At 31.6% G+C, this 19,159-nt stretch overlaps 5 protein-coding genes across 5 annotated transcripts; all 5 read left to right on the top strand.

Moving 5' to 3' along the window:
• Positions 1-6,097: 6,097 nt before the first annotated feature.
• Positions 6,098-7,967, top strand: LOC105736830 (uncharacterized). Its single transcript, XM_012493291.2, has one exon. The coding sequence runs from the start codon at positions 6,098-6,100 to the stop codon at positions 7,832-7,834; it is 1,737 nt and encodes a 578-aa protein (XP_012348745.2). The 3' UTR covers positions 7,835-7,967.
• A 1,185-nt stretch (positions 7,968-9,152) lies between these two features.
• Positions 9,153-10,326, top strand: Fibroin1 (silk fibroin 1). Its single transcript, XM_012493292.3, has one exon. It carries the CDS (start codon positions 9,182-9,184, stop codon positions 10,166-10,168), a length of 987 nt encoding a protein of 328 aa, XP_012348746.2. The 5' UTR covers positions 9,153-9,181; the 3' UTR covers positions 10,169-10,326.
• A 345-nt stretch (positions 10,327-10,671) lies between these two features.
• Fibroin2 (silk fibroin 2) lies at positions 10,672-12,955 on the top strand. Its single transcript, XM_003698376.4, has one exon. It carries the CDS (start codon positions 11,822-11,824, stop codon positions 12,743-12,745), a length of 924 nt encoding a protein of 307 aa, XP_003698424.2. The 5' UTR covers positions 10,672-11,821; the 3' UTR covers positions 12,746-12,955.
• A 1,256-nt stretch (positions 12,956-14,211) lies between these two features.
• Positions 14,212-16,132, top strand: Fibroin3 (silk fibroin 3). Its single transcript, XM_003698375.4, has one exon. The coding sequence runs from the start codon at positions 14,212-14,214 to the stop codon at positions 15,220-15,222; it is 1,011 nt and encodes a 336-aa protein (XP_003698423.2). The 3' UTR covers positions 15,223-16,132.
• On the top strand, positions 15,864-18,235 carry Fibroin4 (silk fibroin 4). Its single transcript, XM_003698337.4, has one exon. It carries the CDS (start codon positions 17,022-17,024, stop codon positions 18,048-18,050), a length of 1,029 nt encoding a protein of 342 aa, XP_003698385.2. The 5' UTR covers positions 15,864-17,021; the 3' UTR covers positions 18,051-18,235.
• Positions 18,236-19,159: the final 924 nt, after the last annotated feature.

Consider the following 19,159-nt stretch of genomic DNA (forward strand, 5'->3'; position numbering starts at 1 on the left):
AAAATTTTAGCTATTGTACTATTTTGGCTTGTTTTTATAATTATATTTAGTTATCAGAAAAAATTAATTGATTAAATAAAAATTGACCACATTCCTTTCAAAGAATTTCTTATCAGCAATGTATAATATTCACATATAAAATAAGGTATTGCATATTATATGTAATTAAAAGACATTAGAGAAAATTTTTAGTAAATAATTTAATTTACGTTCAAATATACTTTTGTAATATATATAAATAAATAATATATATTTTTGTCATTATTTAATTATTATTAATTGAATTTTTAAGTATTTTTGAAATTTTTAATTTATATATTTTATTAAATATAAATGTTTTCTGTGGAATTTGATTTGGATTGATATAAAAAAAATTGTTCTTGCCAAGTTTACAATGTATAATATATTTATAATTAATTAAAAATTATATATATTATATTGCGTGTACATACAAAAGTTGGTAATATATATGACTGTGTTATAAATTGTAATAATTAAATTATCTACTAAAAATCTACTTCATTTGCACTTATTTAATAGTTTTTTTTATTAATAGTTTAAAAATTATTTTAATTTCGCATATATAATAATGCAAAAAGAAAGATTTGTTTTTCGTATATATACATAGTCATATATTTAATTTTATCAAAAAAACTAAAATATTATTTTTATTTTGAAAATTAGAATAATATCTTATACGTATTTAATATATAAATATTATAGGTATATATATTTCATTGAATAAACACATTAATAAACATATTGACTTATAATAACTTGTAAAATATTTAATCGAAAAAAATCAGTGTTTTTTTAATAAAGTAACTTTCATTAAAAATATAATATCTATTATTAAAACAAAATTTTTGTAGCTTTAATTAATATAATTTTTCATTAAAATTAATTAAAAAAGAACAAATATCAAGATGAAATCTGACTTGATTGTATATAATATAATAAATATATGTATGTTTTCAATATTGTATTTATAAATAAAATACATTTTATTGTTTCTAATTTAATATTATTATGAAAACATTATTAATTATCTACATTGATAAAGAATTTATTAATAATAAAAAATAATAAGAAATTATGATGATTTTGACATATTATTAATTCTCTTGTCATAAATAATTTGCAAAGTTGCTCAGAATCTAACAATGAAAGTAATAATACAATCCAAATTATGTCAAGGACAAGTTACGTGATTGTGAGTACTTGTGGTGATGATGATAGTCATAAAATTAATGTTGTAATTATGGATTCTATTTCTTAATTGTTATCGAATTTATTTTGTTGTTTTGACACTATTCTATTTGATTTCAATAGAACATACATAATAGATATTTCTAACAATATTAATAATATAGTTAATAATATAGTCGAGATCATACGAAAGTCTTTATTTAACAATAAAATATTTTTTCTTTGATGTGTGAAAATTTTTTAAGAAAAATTAAATATTATTTTTCAGTCAATGATTTACAACAATTATTAGAAATAAAATTAAATATCAAAATATTCTTATTATATTAATATAATAATATTTCATCGCAATTACTATTTTTCAATAATCTAATTTTTTATTTGATTTTAGAATTATATTATATGGAAACTTAATTTTATGTTTTTTTCGAAATATTAATTAATTATATTATGTAATCATATTTAAGTTAATAATAAAATTAAATATTGCACAAAACATTCATTGTAAATAATTAACTCATATCATTAAAGCCGTCATAATAATAAAAAAGAGTGAAGTAATTTTCCTTAAATTAATTTTTCAATATAACAATACATTTCAATTTAAAACAATTTAAAAAATGCTTTTATGAAAAAATTTCATTACTATTCATTCTATATATAAACATATATCTTAAAAAATTATTTTATTGTAATATGTGTTTATCTTCAATATGATAAATTTTCCATATGGATCAAGAAATATGTTTGGAAGATATCTAATTACTCTTAATAAGCAAATATATATTAGTTTTAACAATTATATATGTTTCTAAAACTTTCTTTTTTTATCAGTATTCTATTGTTTAAATGATAATTATTGAATTATATATATATATATATATATATATATTTTACATGTTATATCGCACAATTTTGGTCAACATTTTTATTTGTACAGATTGTTTCTTAGATACATTTTCTAAATTTTCATTATATTATATAATTATATAAAAATTTTTTTTAGAAAAAAATTAACTTTAATTATTTTTTAATTTAAAAAATATAATTGATTGATGATAATTTATTTACATGCAACAGTATATTCAATATTGTCTATGAAATATATCTATGAATATTTATTGTGAAAAGAATACTGACCGAGAATATTAACGAGAAGAGATGGGCAATTTAGTCTGGATAGTTACTACAATAGAGAGGAAAAGAGGAACAAAATGGATCATTGCTATATATTTTTCGATGCATTGCATATTTGTAGTTAAGATATTGTTAATAAATCAACAGTTATTTACCATTTAATGATAAATTACTTAGTTATAAAAATGCGAAATTATTTACTGACTAATCTTTAGACAGAATTATTGTGATTTAAATTAAAAATAACAATTTTGATGATGCTATAGTAAATAATGATATTAATGAATTTCAAGTTTAAATAAATAGAATATATCAATAAGATTTATTTTTTGTTATATTTTTATAGCTGGATTATAATCTTTTTAATTTATTTTACACTATTTTTTATCCGTTAAAACTTTGAGAATTTTTAAATTGTACATATTATTATGTATAGGTGATTTTTATTGTAATAGGATGTTCTTTCAGTTATTACAGTTATAATATTATACAATATTTACAATATTAATATATGTTTTAATTGTATGTATTATGAAAATTAAATATTAAATAAAATAAGAAATATTAAAATATCGATAACATTGATTTAAAAAATTAAAAAATAGACAGCTTATTAATTAATGAATCAAAGTTATGATATTTTTTATTTATCAACGAAAATAAAGATCAAATCTATAATGTTAAAATAATTTTTACATAATTCATTCTTATAGAAAATTTTTATGTTTATAAAATTTGATACCTATCCATTTTTCTATATAATATTGTTTAAAATATTTTTTATATTTTTGAACTTTTTTAAAAATTTAACTTATTAAGAAGTAATACTTTTATATATTTTTTTTTAATCAGAAATCATAATTGTTAGTTTTTAACTAAATCAAATGTTTTTCAATTCTTTAAATGTTTTTTTAAAATGTATTTTAATGTTTTTGAATCTTATTTATTGTAATTATTCGTTAATGAATGTCATTTTTATTTTTATTTTATTTTAATAACATCGTGTTCTTTTATTAACATTGAATATAAAATAATATTAATTAAAATAACATTAAAACGGATATGTATTATAAAATCAAACTAATATATATATATATTAGTTATATATAATTTCATATAGATCATTATATATTGAGTGATAAAAAAGATATACATTCAATTATTCGAGGATTATTCGACGCAATCTGCTTTTAACTTTTCACGATTAGTAAAAAGATTGTATATAACAAATGTATGAAATTTCATGATATAAGAAAATTTTAGAAGATTCATTGCACAACTAAATAATATGCAATGATTATTCCAATTTTCAGAGTTAAATATCAAATAATAAGATATCAATATATTTATTATATTATTGTTATATAATGAATTTTCAACAACTATATTAAGTTATTTATTTTTAAAAGAGTAATTTTTATTATTGATATTTAATAATGAATGAATTTAATAAAGAATGTCATTATATGAAATAAAAAAGAATCTAATTTTTATTATGATTATGATGGAAATAAAAGATAAATCATTTCTGAATCATATTGTTTTTTTAAATGCGTATATATTAAACATCTATTCTTTAATCGCAGATAAATACTTTCATTTGTTTTTTTTTTACAAATCGTTAATAATTGAGATTATATGTCATATATTTCATTTTTTATATTTTCTGCTAATAAAAGAAAAAAAATATCTCTATAGAAATATAAAAAAATATTTTCAATATTTCATTTTTCATTACTTTCATTTATTAAAAATATTTGTAAAAAAAATATATATATATATTATATATATATAAATTTATATAAAAAAATTAAATCAATTTGAGAATTTATGTATTATTTATAAATTCCTCCAATTGACATTTCCTTTTACTGACAAGATTTGATTAAATATATATAATATATTTTAAATACTACGTCATATTTAAATATAATGTAAGTATAATTGTAAGTATAATAATGAAAATTTTTATATATATTTGTACATCTGTATAAACATATATAGTGATATAATTCAATTACATATATATATATATATATATATATAGCAATATTTGATTTTATAAGATTCTTACAAAATGAAATTGAATTAAAGTGATATTAATTTGCTATGTTATATTAAAACATTTTAATAAATTTTTCATTTATTTTATTTTTCTTGATATCAAATATTTTACTGAGATATACAAAAAGTATAAATAAATTAATAAAATTTTCAACGATAGTCATTTTCTTTGGAATACTTGAAAGTTTATTATCGATATTATCAAATCATATAGACAACAAATAAGTAGTTGCAATACGAGTTGAACTTGATATTTTAAACAATCTTTCGTACTAGTAGATCATTAATGTTTTTTTTTTAACAAAAAAATATATATTATTATAAAAATAATTTATATAATTAAATAACAACAAAATATATATATTATAATATATATTATGTATAGTATACGACTTGTTGTTTGTAAAAATAAAAATATTTATTGGAATATTACTTTTTTGTTATCTATGAATTATTATTAAAAAATTATTTTAATAAATCAATGCCAAAAAAAGAATTCCCATTAAGCTGAAAATAAATGACATAAATGTATATATGTTAATATATTTGATTCTAGAATTTAAATAGACAAAATAGTTGGTATACAAAAATATCGATTGAAACTTATTTATTAAATTATTAAACAATTTAAATTCGTATTAAGTAAAGCGAAACAGAAACAGAATGTAACAATGATGTAAAATGGAGCAGTCTAATTCTCCATCCCGCTCCTTCCACTACGCAAACTTCAATTAATCATAACTTAACTTAACAAAGTCTCAATCAATATTTTTGTACATCAACTTTTATGGTTTTGATCTGTAGAATCGACTCTCCAAAAATATCTCATGAATATATTAACACGAAAGGAAAGATTATAACTTTTTTCTCCATTTTTAATAAGTTTGAAGATCAAAATAAAAATTCTTTTTATACATGTTTTGTTTAAAAAATGAAATTTTGATATTATTTACAATTCCTAAAATTTTCTATTTTCATCTAAAAAAAAAAAAATTATTTTCATAATTTTTTTTCTGAAATTTTTATTATTCGTCAACGTCAAAAAAGTTACATAAAGTGTAAGAAAAAAAATACAATGTATGAAACTTATGAAAAAGACGATATTAAAGATTCATGGTAGTGGGGTAAGAATTGCATGCGTGTGCACGTATTGTTATTATACGGAATTTTATTTAAGGAAGTGCGAGACTTCGAGACGGTATATGATCAAACACGTACAGGCTTCTGCTCCAGAACTCTTCAGGCTACGAACTGTTGCTCAGTCTTGCTGACAGGTCAATAAAATCCCTTAACTTTTGTAACTCTTTAAGAATTTTGTAAAAGAGATTCTTAAAGAAAAAACCAATAATATATTCTAACATCAAAATTGAATTAATATTCCAATGAGTTAGAAATTTCTCAACAGCTTGCAGAATATAATAAAAATTATAAATATAGAAAAATGTGTTAAAATTATGAATATTGAATTTTTCAATCTTAATATATATATATAATATATAATATTATTATCAAATATTTAACTAAAATAATCTATTAAAATAATTCTAAAATAAAAATTCCGATTTTACCATGAAAAATTCCGCCCAAAAATGCTATTTTTTCAATCAGCAATACGTCATCCAACCAAAATTGTTTTCACAACTGTTCACTACGGTATATAATTGACGAATCGTGAAAACGATGATCAATGCAGGTCGCTCCATCGACGATGAAGATATTCGTCGTCTGTTTCATCATCTGGGCGTTTATAAACCGGGGAACGGTACTCGCAAACAGCCTCGATACTCGGAAAAATGATGGTCAAATAGAAAATTTGGAATATATACTACCGCCTTCATTGGAGGGTTTCTCAATCGATAATTACCAGAAGTATGGAAACGCAGAGGAGCAACAAATCGATTTAGAGACATTAAATAAAAAGATACCTGCTGATAATTTTTTCGCTTCGTCCACACGAGCAGTATCAAAACGTACGGCATCATCGGCGGCGCTTTTATCAGCCTTGAACGAGAAACTTGACATAAAAGAAGGGAAGGCATTATTGAAATCTGGAGAAGGAGCTTTGAACGGAGTTCAAATTCTAGATAAGCCATTCTCTTTGGAAAAATCGAAAAAGGATAAAAAGGAAATTGGCGCAGAATCAAGTAAGATCAAACGAGCCGTAACGACCACAAATTCGAAATGGGATAAGATCGAAGAAGAATCGGCGAATGAAAAGAATAAACGGATTGTTACGAAAACACACGTGAAGAATGGCCCGGTGATTAAAACATGGAGCTGGACAAGCGGAGTAAACGAATCGAAGAGTATTTCCTCCAACGAGGAAATGCAATTGCTTAAAGAAGAAAAAATAAAGGCAGAAGCTAAAATTAAAACGGAAGTGGAAGCACGAGCGAAAACTGAAGCAGAAGCGGCAGAACTTCGGCGGCAATTGAAGCTTCAGTTAAAGGCCCTTAGGGAAGCACAGCTGAAGGCTGAGAAGGAAGCAGAAGCTCGAGCAAAGGCGGAAGTTTTGGTGGCGTCCGAATCCAAAGCTTTGGCTGCAGCTCGAGCAATAGCGAAGGCTAATTCCGAGGAAGCTGCGCAGGCGGAAGCGAAGGCAAAGGTGGAGAAAGAAGCTCGTTCTCGGCTACAATCGAAAATTATAAAGATACTCGACGCTCGAGCAAAGTTTGAAAAGGAAATTGCGATTACCAAAGAAGTAAAGGAAAAAGCGAAGCTTTCGGCGGAAGCTTCGTTAGCCGCGAGTGTGGCCGCCAGGGAAGCTGCGAAGGCAATCAGAGTTGCGGCCATGGCTCGAGCGAATGCCGCCACGAAGGCTTTAGCCGCTCAAAAAGCTACTCTTATTCAGTCAATTGTTTCCAGCAATGCTAAAGCCTTGGCTAACGCTCTAAGCGTCGCGATCGAGCAAGCTACAATTTCCTCGAAAGCTGCAGCAGATTTGCAAGCTGAAGCGCTTGCTATAACCAATCAGGCGGTGAAAGCAGCTGCTGCAGAAGGGGCTACTATCGATTATGCGAAATATAGAGCCGCAATACTTGAGAATGCGATTAAGAGGACGAAAGCATCTATAGAAGCGGCTGGTAAAGCGGCTGCGGCTGCTATCACTTCCACTAATAATTTAGCGCGTTTACAGATAAACAATCGGAATTTTGCCGATAATGTGGCCAGCCTACAGGAAAGTATGATTTCAAAAGCGGAGACGGCGTTGGTGGAAACGAATGCGGCGGCTAGAGAGGAAACAGCCGCAATGGCGGTAATGGATGTTGAAGGTTCCACCATCGAGGCGGCAGTTGCTGCTCGTGCGAATCCAATTCAAGCCGTGAGGAATGGAGTTGTTATTGGATTGGGATCGTCTGCGACTGAACTTAACGCGCAACAAGCAGAAGCATTGAAGAAAGTGGTTGAGAATCGGGACAAGTGAGAAGAGAAAATAGGAGGAGGTTATAAAAAAATTATTTTGAAAATCGTAGATATAAAATGAGGAAAGGCGATGTTTTGATTTTTTTTAGATAAGAAATGTGAAGAATTATAAATATAATGTCACGTAGCATTGAGGAGATTGTTTTTTATTACTTCACTTCCCTTAAATCCTTCTGAATTAACATGTTAACGAATTATAATAAAAATTGCAAAATATTGCTAAATAAAAAGAAAATAATAAAACGAAAATATTAGATATAAATAAAAATTAAAAAATTTCAATTATTGTATATATTTGATAATGTACATATCACGATATTTTATCAATAAAGTATATATATCTCAGTTAAAGTTGATATAATTTATTTTATTTGAAAACTTTTATGCTATTCTTTATACGAATACATAAGAATTTTCTTGCGTGAAAGAATGAAATGAAATTTAAAATATATATAACATGAGTATAACTTTTTTAAATTGATTCTTATATGAATAAAGAATTATATTGTTACGAATATACAGCAACTTTCTTTCATATTAAATGTTTATTACATCACTATCTGTACCAGAATATATTTTATTTCAAAATTGGTAAGATAATAAAATTTTTTTTTATGATAAAATTTAATACATATAATATGTAAAATTTGACGATTTTTAAATTTTTATATACTTCACGAAAAAAATGTAAAATTATATAAATTATTTATGTAAATTGAATATAAATGCAAAAACATTATTATTTAATGTAAACAAAAGTAAAAAATAAATATCTATTCAAAATTTTAAATAGAAAGTTTAAAAAGTTAGAATTATTAAAATATACATCATATAATTACATTAAGCAAATTTTTATGTAAATTTTATTTGATTTTATAATATTTAAATATATTTCAATATTACTTATGTGATAACAATTTTACACGACAAATAAAAAAAGTATCGGTTGATTATCGATTTTGTTGCATTGAATAAAAAAAAAAAATGTACAAAAAAATAACATTCACGAAAACAGTCCAAGGAAACTAAAAACATAAATATTTAAAATCAGAATTTTATCTTCAAGTTTCTTAAATATTCATTATTCATTCTCCTCATCGCATTAAAACTAGCGTTTCAAAAATTGATCAACAATTCTGTCCATTCTCGATAACAGCATTTAATTAAACACATCCACCTCCGAGCTAAATATCATCGAAATCATCGCTTGCAAAGTGCGACCTGAAACAATATTTTCAATCACGCTTAATCAGACCAGACCCCATTAATTATTTTCACAACTGTCAACGCCGCTATAAATCCGTCCAGCGTCTCACACCTGGTATCAATTCGCGAAGCGTCGTCAAACATGAAGATTCCAGTATTGCTCGCAACGTGCCTCTACCTTTGCGGATTTGCGTCCGCCGGTTTGGAAAGGCCGGGTAACTCATTGCCCGAGCTCGTGAAGGGTAGCGCATCGGCCACCGCGTCGACTGCTGTGACTGCTAGATCGGGACTTCGAGCCGGACAGGTAGCTTTAGCTTCACAGAAGGATGCCGTACTCCAAGCGGAAGCTGCTGCATCCGCCGCGTCAGAGGCACGCGCTGCCGCCGATCTGACGGCTAAACTTAGCCAAGAATCGGCGTCACTGCAATCGCAGGCTGCCGCCAAAGGGAAGGAAACCGAGGAGGCAGCGGTTGGCCAAGCTAGAGCTGGCCTCGAGTCGGTATCCATCGCCGCATCGGCCACTTCTGCTGCCAAAGAAGCATCAACCGCCGCCAGATCCGCAGCATCCGCCCTATCCACAGCCACGGTGCAAGCGAAAATAGCCGAGAGAGCAGCCAAGGCTGAAGCTATTGCCTCGGAGGAAGCCAAGGCCAAGGCGATTGCCGCAGCCAACTTGGCGGCTGCGGCCAATGCAGCCGCGGAAGCAGCCCTCAAGGCCGAGAAAGTGGCCGAAGAAGCCATCGCAAGAGTGGCTTCTGCAAAGGCTGTTGCAAGGGCTGCTGCGGCCGCTCTAGCCTCCTCGAAGGAAGCAGCCGTGGCCAGCGCGAGAAACGCCGCGGAATCCGAGGCCAGGAGCGAAGTAGCTGTATTGATCGCCGAGATTGATAAAAAGAGTAGGGAAATCGACGCGGCCACGTCGCTTAATGCGCGTGCCGCTGCCAAGGCAAGCTCCAGGAACGTAGAGACAGCGACGATCGGGGCTAACATCGACTCTTCGAAACAAGTCGTATCAATTCCAGTGGAAATAAAGAAACTTCCGGAGCCGGAACTGTCAACGTCATGGGGAGAGGATGAAGAGATTACGAAAGTGAAGAAGGAGGATGTAAATCTGAACGGCTTCGTATTTTAGAAAGAACTGGATAAAATATCGGGAAAAGCGATTCGTTTGAGAGTAATGTTCGGCCGTTATAGGATGTATTTGTAAATGCTTCCGGAGAAAATACATGTGCAAATGTTGTCTATAGTCAGACAGAGATTGTAATGATGAAAATAAATTGGTTTAGCATATATGTAGTCTTTTGATGTTGTTCTTTGCCTTTCTAAAATTCTTTCAAAATAGAAGATTCAATAGAAGTTTCAAGGGAAACTGGAAAATTAAATTTAATTTTTTATTTTTCATTTTTGAATTTCGTATTATGAAATTTATATTAAAAATGTATTGACTAATCTTGCAATCATGTTTGACGTATTTAAATAAAATACATTTAAAAAAATTTCACACGTAAAAAATTACATTTTTTTTTCTTCTTCGATTAAAATAAAATTAATTTATCATATATATCCATATATAATATCCATATATGGATATCTATCAATGAAACAATAAAAATGAAACAATTTGTATTATATACTTTTTTTATATATTTTTGGTAATATTAGAAATTTAAAAATCAATAAAAAAAATGAAATTCATAATTCTCTGATAATATTAAAAAAACAGATGAAAAACGTATGAAGTACGTTATTATTTCATGAAATAGTAAAAAAAAAAAAAATCTTATGAGAATGATTATAGCATACATTATTATTATATTTTGTTTATAAAATCGTAATGATATATAATAAAGTTAATATAAGCAAATATTTTGAAAATAAATTTCTTTCCATAATTTAAAATTTTATATGAAATATTATCAGAATCCATCAATATTTACTTTAATTTTAATTTTTATTTGCAATCTTTTTTTTCAATATTATTACAAATATTTTGTTATATGTTTAAATTCATTATATGAAATTATTAGTAATATTAATATTAACACATCTGATTCAATATCTAAAAATAATAAGTAATTCTTGATATAGCCAATTGTTAAAATAATGTTAAGAAATGAAGATATTCTTCATATTGTTAATTTGTCCATAATTTTATTTACAAAAACTTACTTTTTACTAATTCAGCCTTATAATGTTTAACTAAATTCGTATATAATAAAAATAATTAATTTGAATAATTGAATAAGTTTAATTTTTGAATAATTGAGCAATAAAATTCAAAGATATATTTACGATATAAAAACGAATTACGATAATATTTAAAGAATAAAAAATAAGTTACATTTTATTTGAATTACTTTGTAAATGTATATGTTCATAAAAATATAGATAGATGTTAAAAATGAATAAAAAAAGAAAGATTTGTAAATTTGTATTAACTTATTGCAATCATATTAATTCATTTCTTTCTTAAATCAAATTGGAAGATTAATTCAATTTAGAATTACACATTTTTTTCGAAAGAAATTTTAAAATACGTAACAAAAGCAAAATATTTAGCCATAACCAATCGTCGCACCTAAATAAACGCAGTTCAATAAAAAGAAATCCTATAAAGCTTCTCCCTCCCCGAACTTCTTAAGATTGCTTAAAACAATATTTTAAGATGGCGTAGCGTATCAATTTTCATTCAAAACACCTGCTGTTTTCACAATTGTCTCATCATCTACTATATAACCGTGAATGATTTTACGAATCGGCATCAATCAGGAAAGCTGCGTCGAACATGAAGATTCCAGCAATATTCGTCACGTCTCTGCTGGTCTGGGGATTGGCCGAGGGCCGCGTGATTAATCGCGAATCCCTGAAGACGGACGTGGAGATTCAAGGAGCAGCAGGAGAGGTCGGCGATGGATCTGACGCGAATGGCTCCTCCATAGAGAACGCACTACAAGTCGCTCGAGCGTCTGAGAACGTGGGCCTGAATCTAGAATTGAACGCAGGCGCACGCGCTGCCAGTGTTGCCGCTGCTGCCCAGGCCAAAAACACAGAAGCTGCGGAAGCAGGAGCAAACGCCGCTCTGGCCGCTGCTATTGCCAAACGGGAAGAAGCGATTAAAGCCAGCGAGATAGCAAGCCAGTTGTTGACCAATGCAGCAAAGGCGGCAGAGGCGACTGTATCGGCAACGAAGAGGGCAGCACAATTGACGGCTGCGGCGAAGGAAGCAACCAGAGCTTCTGCAGCCGCTGCTGAAGCTGCCACAGAGGCCCAGGTAAAGGCTAACGCCGATTCGATCGTCACGAAGAGGGCTGCGATTGCCGAGGCGCAAGCTGCGGCGGAAGCTCAAGCTAAGGCGGCAATTGCCAGGAAATCAGCAGCGAACTTTTTGGCTAAGGCTCAAGTAGCGGCTGCCGCGGAATCCGAGGCCACGAAACTCGCGGCCGAAGCCACGGTGGCGCTAACAAACGCTGAAGTCGCCGTGAACCAGGCTAGGAATGCACAAGCAACCGCCTCGACTCAAGCTTCCTCGGCTGTCAGGGTAGATTCTCAAGCAGCGAACGCCGAAGCAGCCGCTGTAGCAGCTGCCGAAACTCTTTTGGTTACGGCAGAAGCTGTCGCAGCTGCGGAGGCTGAGGCTGCGAACAAAGCCGCCTCCCTAGCAAAAAAAATCGTCGACGAGAAGAAGATACGCGTGGAAAAGTTGGAATAAAGAGGAGACAGAGAATGATGGATAAATTAAGTTGAAGCAGAGTTGGCAGAACAAGAGGCGGAAGATCATTGTCAAACGCGATTACCTTGATAATTTGATTTAAACACGATGATTATTGACGGATATTATATGAAGAGAGATAATGATTAACACAATTGAGATTCGTTCGTGTAATATTTTAGTGAAAATAAATTGTCGTAGCAACCCGAATTTTGATGAATGTTTTTCTAACAATACATTCCTCCTATATTCTTATCCTTTTTCGTTTGTTCCATATTGAAATGAATATTGTAATGAAACCATTAGATTCTTTATCTTTTGATTCGCATTATTTGGAAAAAATTAATAAATAGCTATGACGAAAGAGCTTAAACGAAGTTCTACATAGAGTATAGAATAAATTTAATCTTATAAGAAAAATTTAAACGATAATTAAGATATTATATATTAAATTTAAACGATATATTAATTTTATATATTAATTATTAGTCATATAAAGGCAATTATATTTTAGTCTGTTTAGTTATTGGAAAAATTTCCTTTTCTCAAATTTTATATTAAATAATAGATGTACTTATTTTTTTCCGTTTTGTCAAATATATTTATTTTCAAACAAAATTACATGAATGTGTATTAAAATATGTTTGATCTTGCGTTTTATATTGGATCTGAAATTTCATTTGTAATATATTATTGTTTCGATGGCATAAAATAATAAAATGTTTAAATATTAAATAAAAAAATATTATACGTTATTTAATACACCGAAATCCTTCTATAGATATTGAATTTTCATTAATTAATATTTTTATTCTTGATACGTTTTTTGAAATAAAATATATGTTATATAATATATAAATACATGTATATGCATCTTAAAATGTTAATTGTTGATATGTATAAAATACTATAATAAATTTAAAATACTGATTGTAATATTTCAAATATTAATATTAATATTATAATTTATTTTAATATAGAACCCAAAATTTGTAATCCAAAATTTTGAAATTGATAAAAATAGATTAGATTTCAAAAAATCGTGAATTCCATACGATACGCGAAATATATATTATCTCGTATAGTATATCTCCGTTAAAAATCTTTGCATCATTCATAAATAAAATCTAAATTCATAAGTAAAAAATTCATAAATAATTCGAAAAATAATATCAACAACGAATCACATTTTCGTATTGTTCCAACAAATATTCATCTTCAAACAAAACTCTACTGAAGCAACAAAATTACACTTTTCTCTTCCCTCGAATACAATTGCACACCTGTAAACACTATTAAATTGGTCAAAAATATTAAGATACGAACTTAATCAAAGCAAGAAAAACAAAAAGAATCGGGCCACTCGCGACAATATTTCTCTGCAACTATTTACACAACTGCAACCCCCTGTATATAACGTACGCGGGCGGGAAGGAACGGCATCAATCGACAAAGTTCCGTCGACCATGCAGATCCCAACGTTTCTCGTCATATGCTCATTGCTCACATCGGGCTTGGTGCACGCAGGCGTCGAGGAATTCAAGTCCTCGGCAACCGAGGAGGTGATCGGCAAGAATTTAGAAGTCGACCTGTTGAAAAATGTGGACACTAGCGCGAAACGAAGAGAGAACGGCGCCCCGGTGCTCGGCAAGAATGTATTCAAATCCCTGGAGAAGATCAAGTCGTTGGCGGGCGCGGACGCCAAAGCATCAGCCGTAGTGAAAGCGTCCGCTCTGGCTCTTGCAGAGGCCTATTTGCGAGCGTCTGCATTGTCAGCCGCCGCCTCGGCCAAGGCAGTTGCCGCCCTGAAAAATGCGCAACAAGCGCAATTAGTCGCCCAGGAGAAGGCTTTGGCCGCGTTGAAAGCTCAGTCCGAGGAAGAGGCAGCTTCTGCCCGTGCGAACGCAGCAGCCGCCGCGACACAGTCGGCAGTGGAACGCGCTCAAGTCTCCTCCAGGATAGCAACGGCCGCCCAAAACGTAGCCAGCGACTTGCAGAAACGAGTCAGCACCAAGGCCGCGGCTGAAGCGGCTGCTACCCTCAGGGAATTACAGAACGCCGAACAGACCAAATGGAGTGCCAACGTTGCCCTGGAAGTTTCCGCCGCTGCAACTGCCGCAGAAACGAAGACCACTGCCTCCTCGGAGGCCGCCACCGCCGCCGCCAAAAAGGCGGCCGCGATAGCATCTGACGCGGATGGCGCCGAAAGGTCGGCATCTACCGAGGCGCAATCAGCTGCGAAGATCGAAGGTGTGGCAGCCGCCGAAGCGTCCGCCAACACGGCCTCCGAGGATTCGCAGGCCGCTCAACTGGAAGCTTCCGCCGCGGCGAGAGCCAACGTGGCCGCAGCTGTCGGGGATGGAGCGATTTTAGGGCTTGGACAGGACGCGGGTGCCGCGGCTCAGTTGCTCGCACAAGCGAAGGCATTGGCCGAAGTTAGCTCGAAATCCGAAAATATTGAGGATAAAAAATTTTGAAGGGGGCATTTGATAGGGACTTGAATGGAAATCTTTCCTAGGCCATTTGAGAATTTTGATTGGGAAGAGTAGGAGTTGATTGTTTGGATATGATTAGAGAACTGGCTGAGGACGGGGCCGATTAAAATTAAAAGTAAAACATTGTCGAAACGATCTTATCTACGTGATAATAAAGATCCACTATTTTAGCAAACATGTCTTTTCTTGATGATTTCATTGCGTCCTATTTTCTTTTCCACGAATCCTTTTCTTTTTATCTTCAACGATTATTAATTTTTATCCTTTGATTTTAAGATAAGTTTTTAAGATATTTAAAATGGTTAGAGAAATTTATGTTCATCAACAGTTGAAAATTTAAGAAACGTGTTAATAATACACGTATGATATTTATTGGTATTTCTGTTTTTAATTCTGTTTCTATTTCTGTTATACTTTTTATTCTTTTCATATAAAAATTGATTCAATTTCAAAATTACTGATGATTCTAATACTACTCTACATTTATCTTGATATGTAAGAATTTATAATTTCATAATATGTATGATTCATATGTATACATTGAATGATTTATACCAGTGAAAGTTACAATGAATAAATATAATGAAAATTTGTAATAATTAGAAAGCGTATAAATATATATTAAAATTATTTCATTTTTATTATAAAATATATATAAATTTTCAATTTGTATATATGACAATTTCTTTTTATTCTAAAATCAATATCTAATTATTTGATCATTTATATTTAATTTGATCAATAAATATTGAATTGTCGTTTGCAAACGAATACAGGAAATTAAATAATAAGTTAGATTATAATATTATCAAAATCAATATTTAAATAACAATTATATGATGCATGCGTTAAATATGTGTATTATTATTATTAAATAAATCTATTATTATCATTATTATTTCTTGAATGATTTCTTATAAGATTATACTGTTCTGCTTTCCACTTTCGATTCTGAATATATACGAACATAAGTACAATATTAATATTAATACAATAATATAAGTGTAACGTTAATATTTTAATTAAATATGTCAAAATTAAATATTAAAACTATCATAAGATTAATAATAAAATAATCGAACGATTCAAGTAATCTGTATTTATAGGGAACGCGATGTCTTTAAAAATAATAGTCTTTTTTATTTAAGATAAAAGATATAAAAGATAAAAAAACATGTAAAATAATTACGATAAATATAGAAAATTACTTTTAATTAAGAGGAAGGATGGAATATCTTTAAATAATTAAACTACATCTACGATTAAAATTAATCAACACGCATAACGAATATTTAATTCTGTAATAAATATTTTAATTTTTAACATTCAAGTCCCTGCAATATTTTTCAAAATTTGATACATTTTAAATACAATTTAAATACATAAATCATAAATATCTATAACTGCAATCAAGTTAAAATTACCGACAAAACTTGAATCTCATTACCATATTCGAAAAATCAGTTTCAAAACAATTTTCAAAATTACTTCTGAAATAATAAATTTTCTTTACCAAAATCGCGCGAATTACGCGAATAATAAATAATCACCTCAAAGAAGAAACAAATATTATATTCCAGACTGGGGTCCACCTAAATAAACCCAGATTTCCCTATATAAAAATATCGATAACAAAAAGATAAGGTTATATATTTGAGTATCCGTGCAACAACATTTACAAGTAATAACATAAGTAATAATGTTTTCACAATTGTCAACTTCGGTATAAAACGAGGAAATCCCGCCTGAGTCGGCATCAATTTTGCGAAGCAGCCTCGAAGATGAAGATCCCATCCATACTCGCGGTTTCCCTGCTGATCTGGGGTTTGGCAAGCGGCGCAAGCGAAGAGGTGGAGGCACGGGAGAAGACCAAGGCCTCGACGGCGGTGAAAAGCGAGAAAGTGGAAGTCGTGGTTCCCGCTAAGGATGAACTTAAATTAACGAGCGAGCCCATCATTGGAAGAAGAGTGGGAACCGGAGCATCCGAGGTGGCATCTAGCACCGGTGAAGCAATCGCGATAAGTCTTGGGGTAGGGCAGGCAGCAGCAGAATCTCAGGCCGTGGCCGCCTTGCAATCCAAAACGGCAGCGAACGCCGCCATAAGCGCGAGCGAGCTTGCCAACAAGGTTGCTGCTCTAGTTGTCGGCGCGACTGCAGCGCAGGCGAGAGCGGCCACCGCCTCCTCGAGCGCGCTGAAGGCCAGCCTGGCGACCGAAGAATCGGCGGAAGAGGCCGAGGCGGCCGTGGCTGCCGCCAAGGCTGCCGCGGAAAAGGCCGAATCCCTGGCGAGAAACCTCGCATCGGCGAGCGCTCGCGCGGCCCTCTCGTCGGAAAAAGCGAACGAATTGGCGCAAGCTGAGAGCGCGGCAGCGGCCGAAGCGCAGGCCAAGACGGCCGCCGCCGCCAAGGCAGCGGAAATCGCTCTTAAGGTCTCTGAGATAGCGGTGAAAGCGGAAGCAGACGCAGCAGCTGCCGCCGTGGCAGCTGCAAAGGCAAGAGCTGTAGCAGACGCAGCCGCTGCCCGTGCCGCAGCCGTGAACGCCATCGCCAAGGCGGAAGAGGAGGCCTCGGCGCAAGCGGAGAACACCGCCGGTGTTTCGCAAGCTGCCGCCTCCGCCGCGGCGGAATCGCGAGCCGCTGCAGCGGCCGCAGCCGCGACCTCGGAGGCAGCGGCCGAAGCTGGCTCGTTAGCGGGAGAGCTGAAACCACCGCAATGGAAACGGGTTCCTGTGAAGAAGGAAGAGTGGCAAACGTCGACGAAAGAAGAATGGAAAGCGTCGAACGAAGAATGGGAGCCGGTGGCGAAATAAAAGAGCGCGAAGTAACGAGGCCGACGGAAACAATTTCTCGAAAGAAATCTTTAAACATCTTTAAAACGGAGCATATTGTTGAGTAGAGAGGATAATACGTGCATACGAGAGATGATTAAAGATACGTTTACTAAATGCGAATCGAAATTGTACGGATGACATTATTAAACTGTTGTAGCAAATCAGCACATGTTTTACTATATATACTTCCTGGCACACATATACCTTTCTCTTTCTCTTTGTCCTTCCATTGTTGGCGATTCGTCATGTGGAAATAAAATAAATGTCAAACATATACGTTGGGACAATGTTGTTGAAATCTGATGATAATATTCTTAATTGGATCGTCGAAAATTATTTACCGGAGAAATGAATGTACGGGTATATAAAATTATTCGAGTATATCGTTATTAGTAATAAATACTAATATGAATATATATGTTGGTAAAACTCGTTTATAAAAGAAACGTTCGTGGTACGAAATAATCTCTAATCTCGAAATATCACAAACTTGTTTCGAGATCGATGATTCAGAAGGTTACAGTCTCTTCACTTGGAAGAACGATGTTAGCGAGCAACTTTCCCTTTCTTCTTTACTTTCCTCCCGTGGTATCACGCCATTTCACATCGCTATCGTGTTGGCAAAATTTCATTTTGTTAATTAGAGATTGATAAAATGTGATCACGAATAAATTCACTCGATGGTTAAATTCAATAATTAAATTCAATAGCAATTGGTAAACTTTAAGAAATCGTATTATTTATAATTCGTCTTTCTTATAAATTCGATCGTAACTTTTGCACTGCATTACGTAAACGTTATTAACCATAAGATACCTAGTCTCGATTCCTTCCTACTCGTTGCCTTAAATGGTCCGGAAGAAACTCTCTATGACCTATTATTATATTATATTCTTCTACGCGACAGTGGTTCTCTGACGAGAACGTCGTTCCATTAATCGAATATGAGATGCTTTAATGAAACAGCGAAAGTTGTTACAAAGTTAAATTAACAAGCACAAAAATATTGCCAACGAAATAGGCACACGTACATCTCAATTGCTAGACAATTACCACATTGACTATACGCGATACGCTTTTACAAGTTT

The sequence above is a fragment of the Apis florea genome, unplaced genomic scaffold (genome assembly GCF_048593485.1).
Source record: "Apis florea isolate Af1SG1 unplaced genomic scaffold, ASM4859348v1 contig_1789_pilon, whole genome shotgun sequence".
Classification (NCBI taxonomy): domain Eukaryota; kingdom Metazoa; phylum Arthropoda; class Insecta; order Hymenoptera; family Apidae; genus Apis; species Apis florea.

What these genes read in the sequence shown, in the direction of transcription:
- LOC105736830 (XM_012493291.2), top strand. Translation starts at nt 6,098, where the DNA reads ATGCAGGTCGCTCCATCGACGATGAAGATATTCGTCGTCTGTTTCATC.
- Fibroin1 (XM_012493292.3), top strand. Translation starts at nt 9,182, where the DNA reads ATGAAGATTCCAGTATTGCTCGCAACGTGCCTCTACCTTTGCGGATTT.
- Fibroin2 (XM_003698376.4), top strand. Translation starts at nt 11,822, where the DNA reads ATGAAGATTCCAGCAATATTCGTCACGTCTCTGCTGGTCTGGGGATTG.
- Fibroin3 (XM_003698375.4), top strand. Translation starts at nt 14,212, where the DNA reads ATGCAGATCCCAACGTTTCTCGTCATATGCTCATTGCTCACATCGGGC.
- Fibroin4 (XM_003698337.4), top strand. Translation starts at nt 17,022, where the DNA reads ATGAAGATCCCATCCATACTCGCGGTTTCCCTGCTGATCTGGGGTTTG.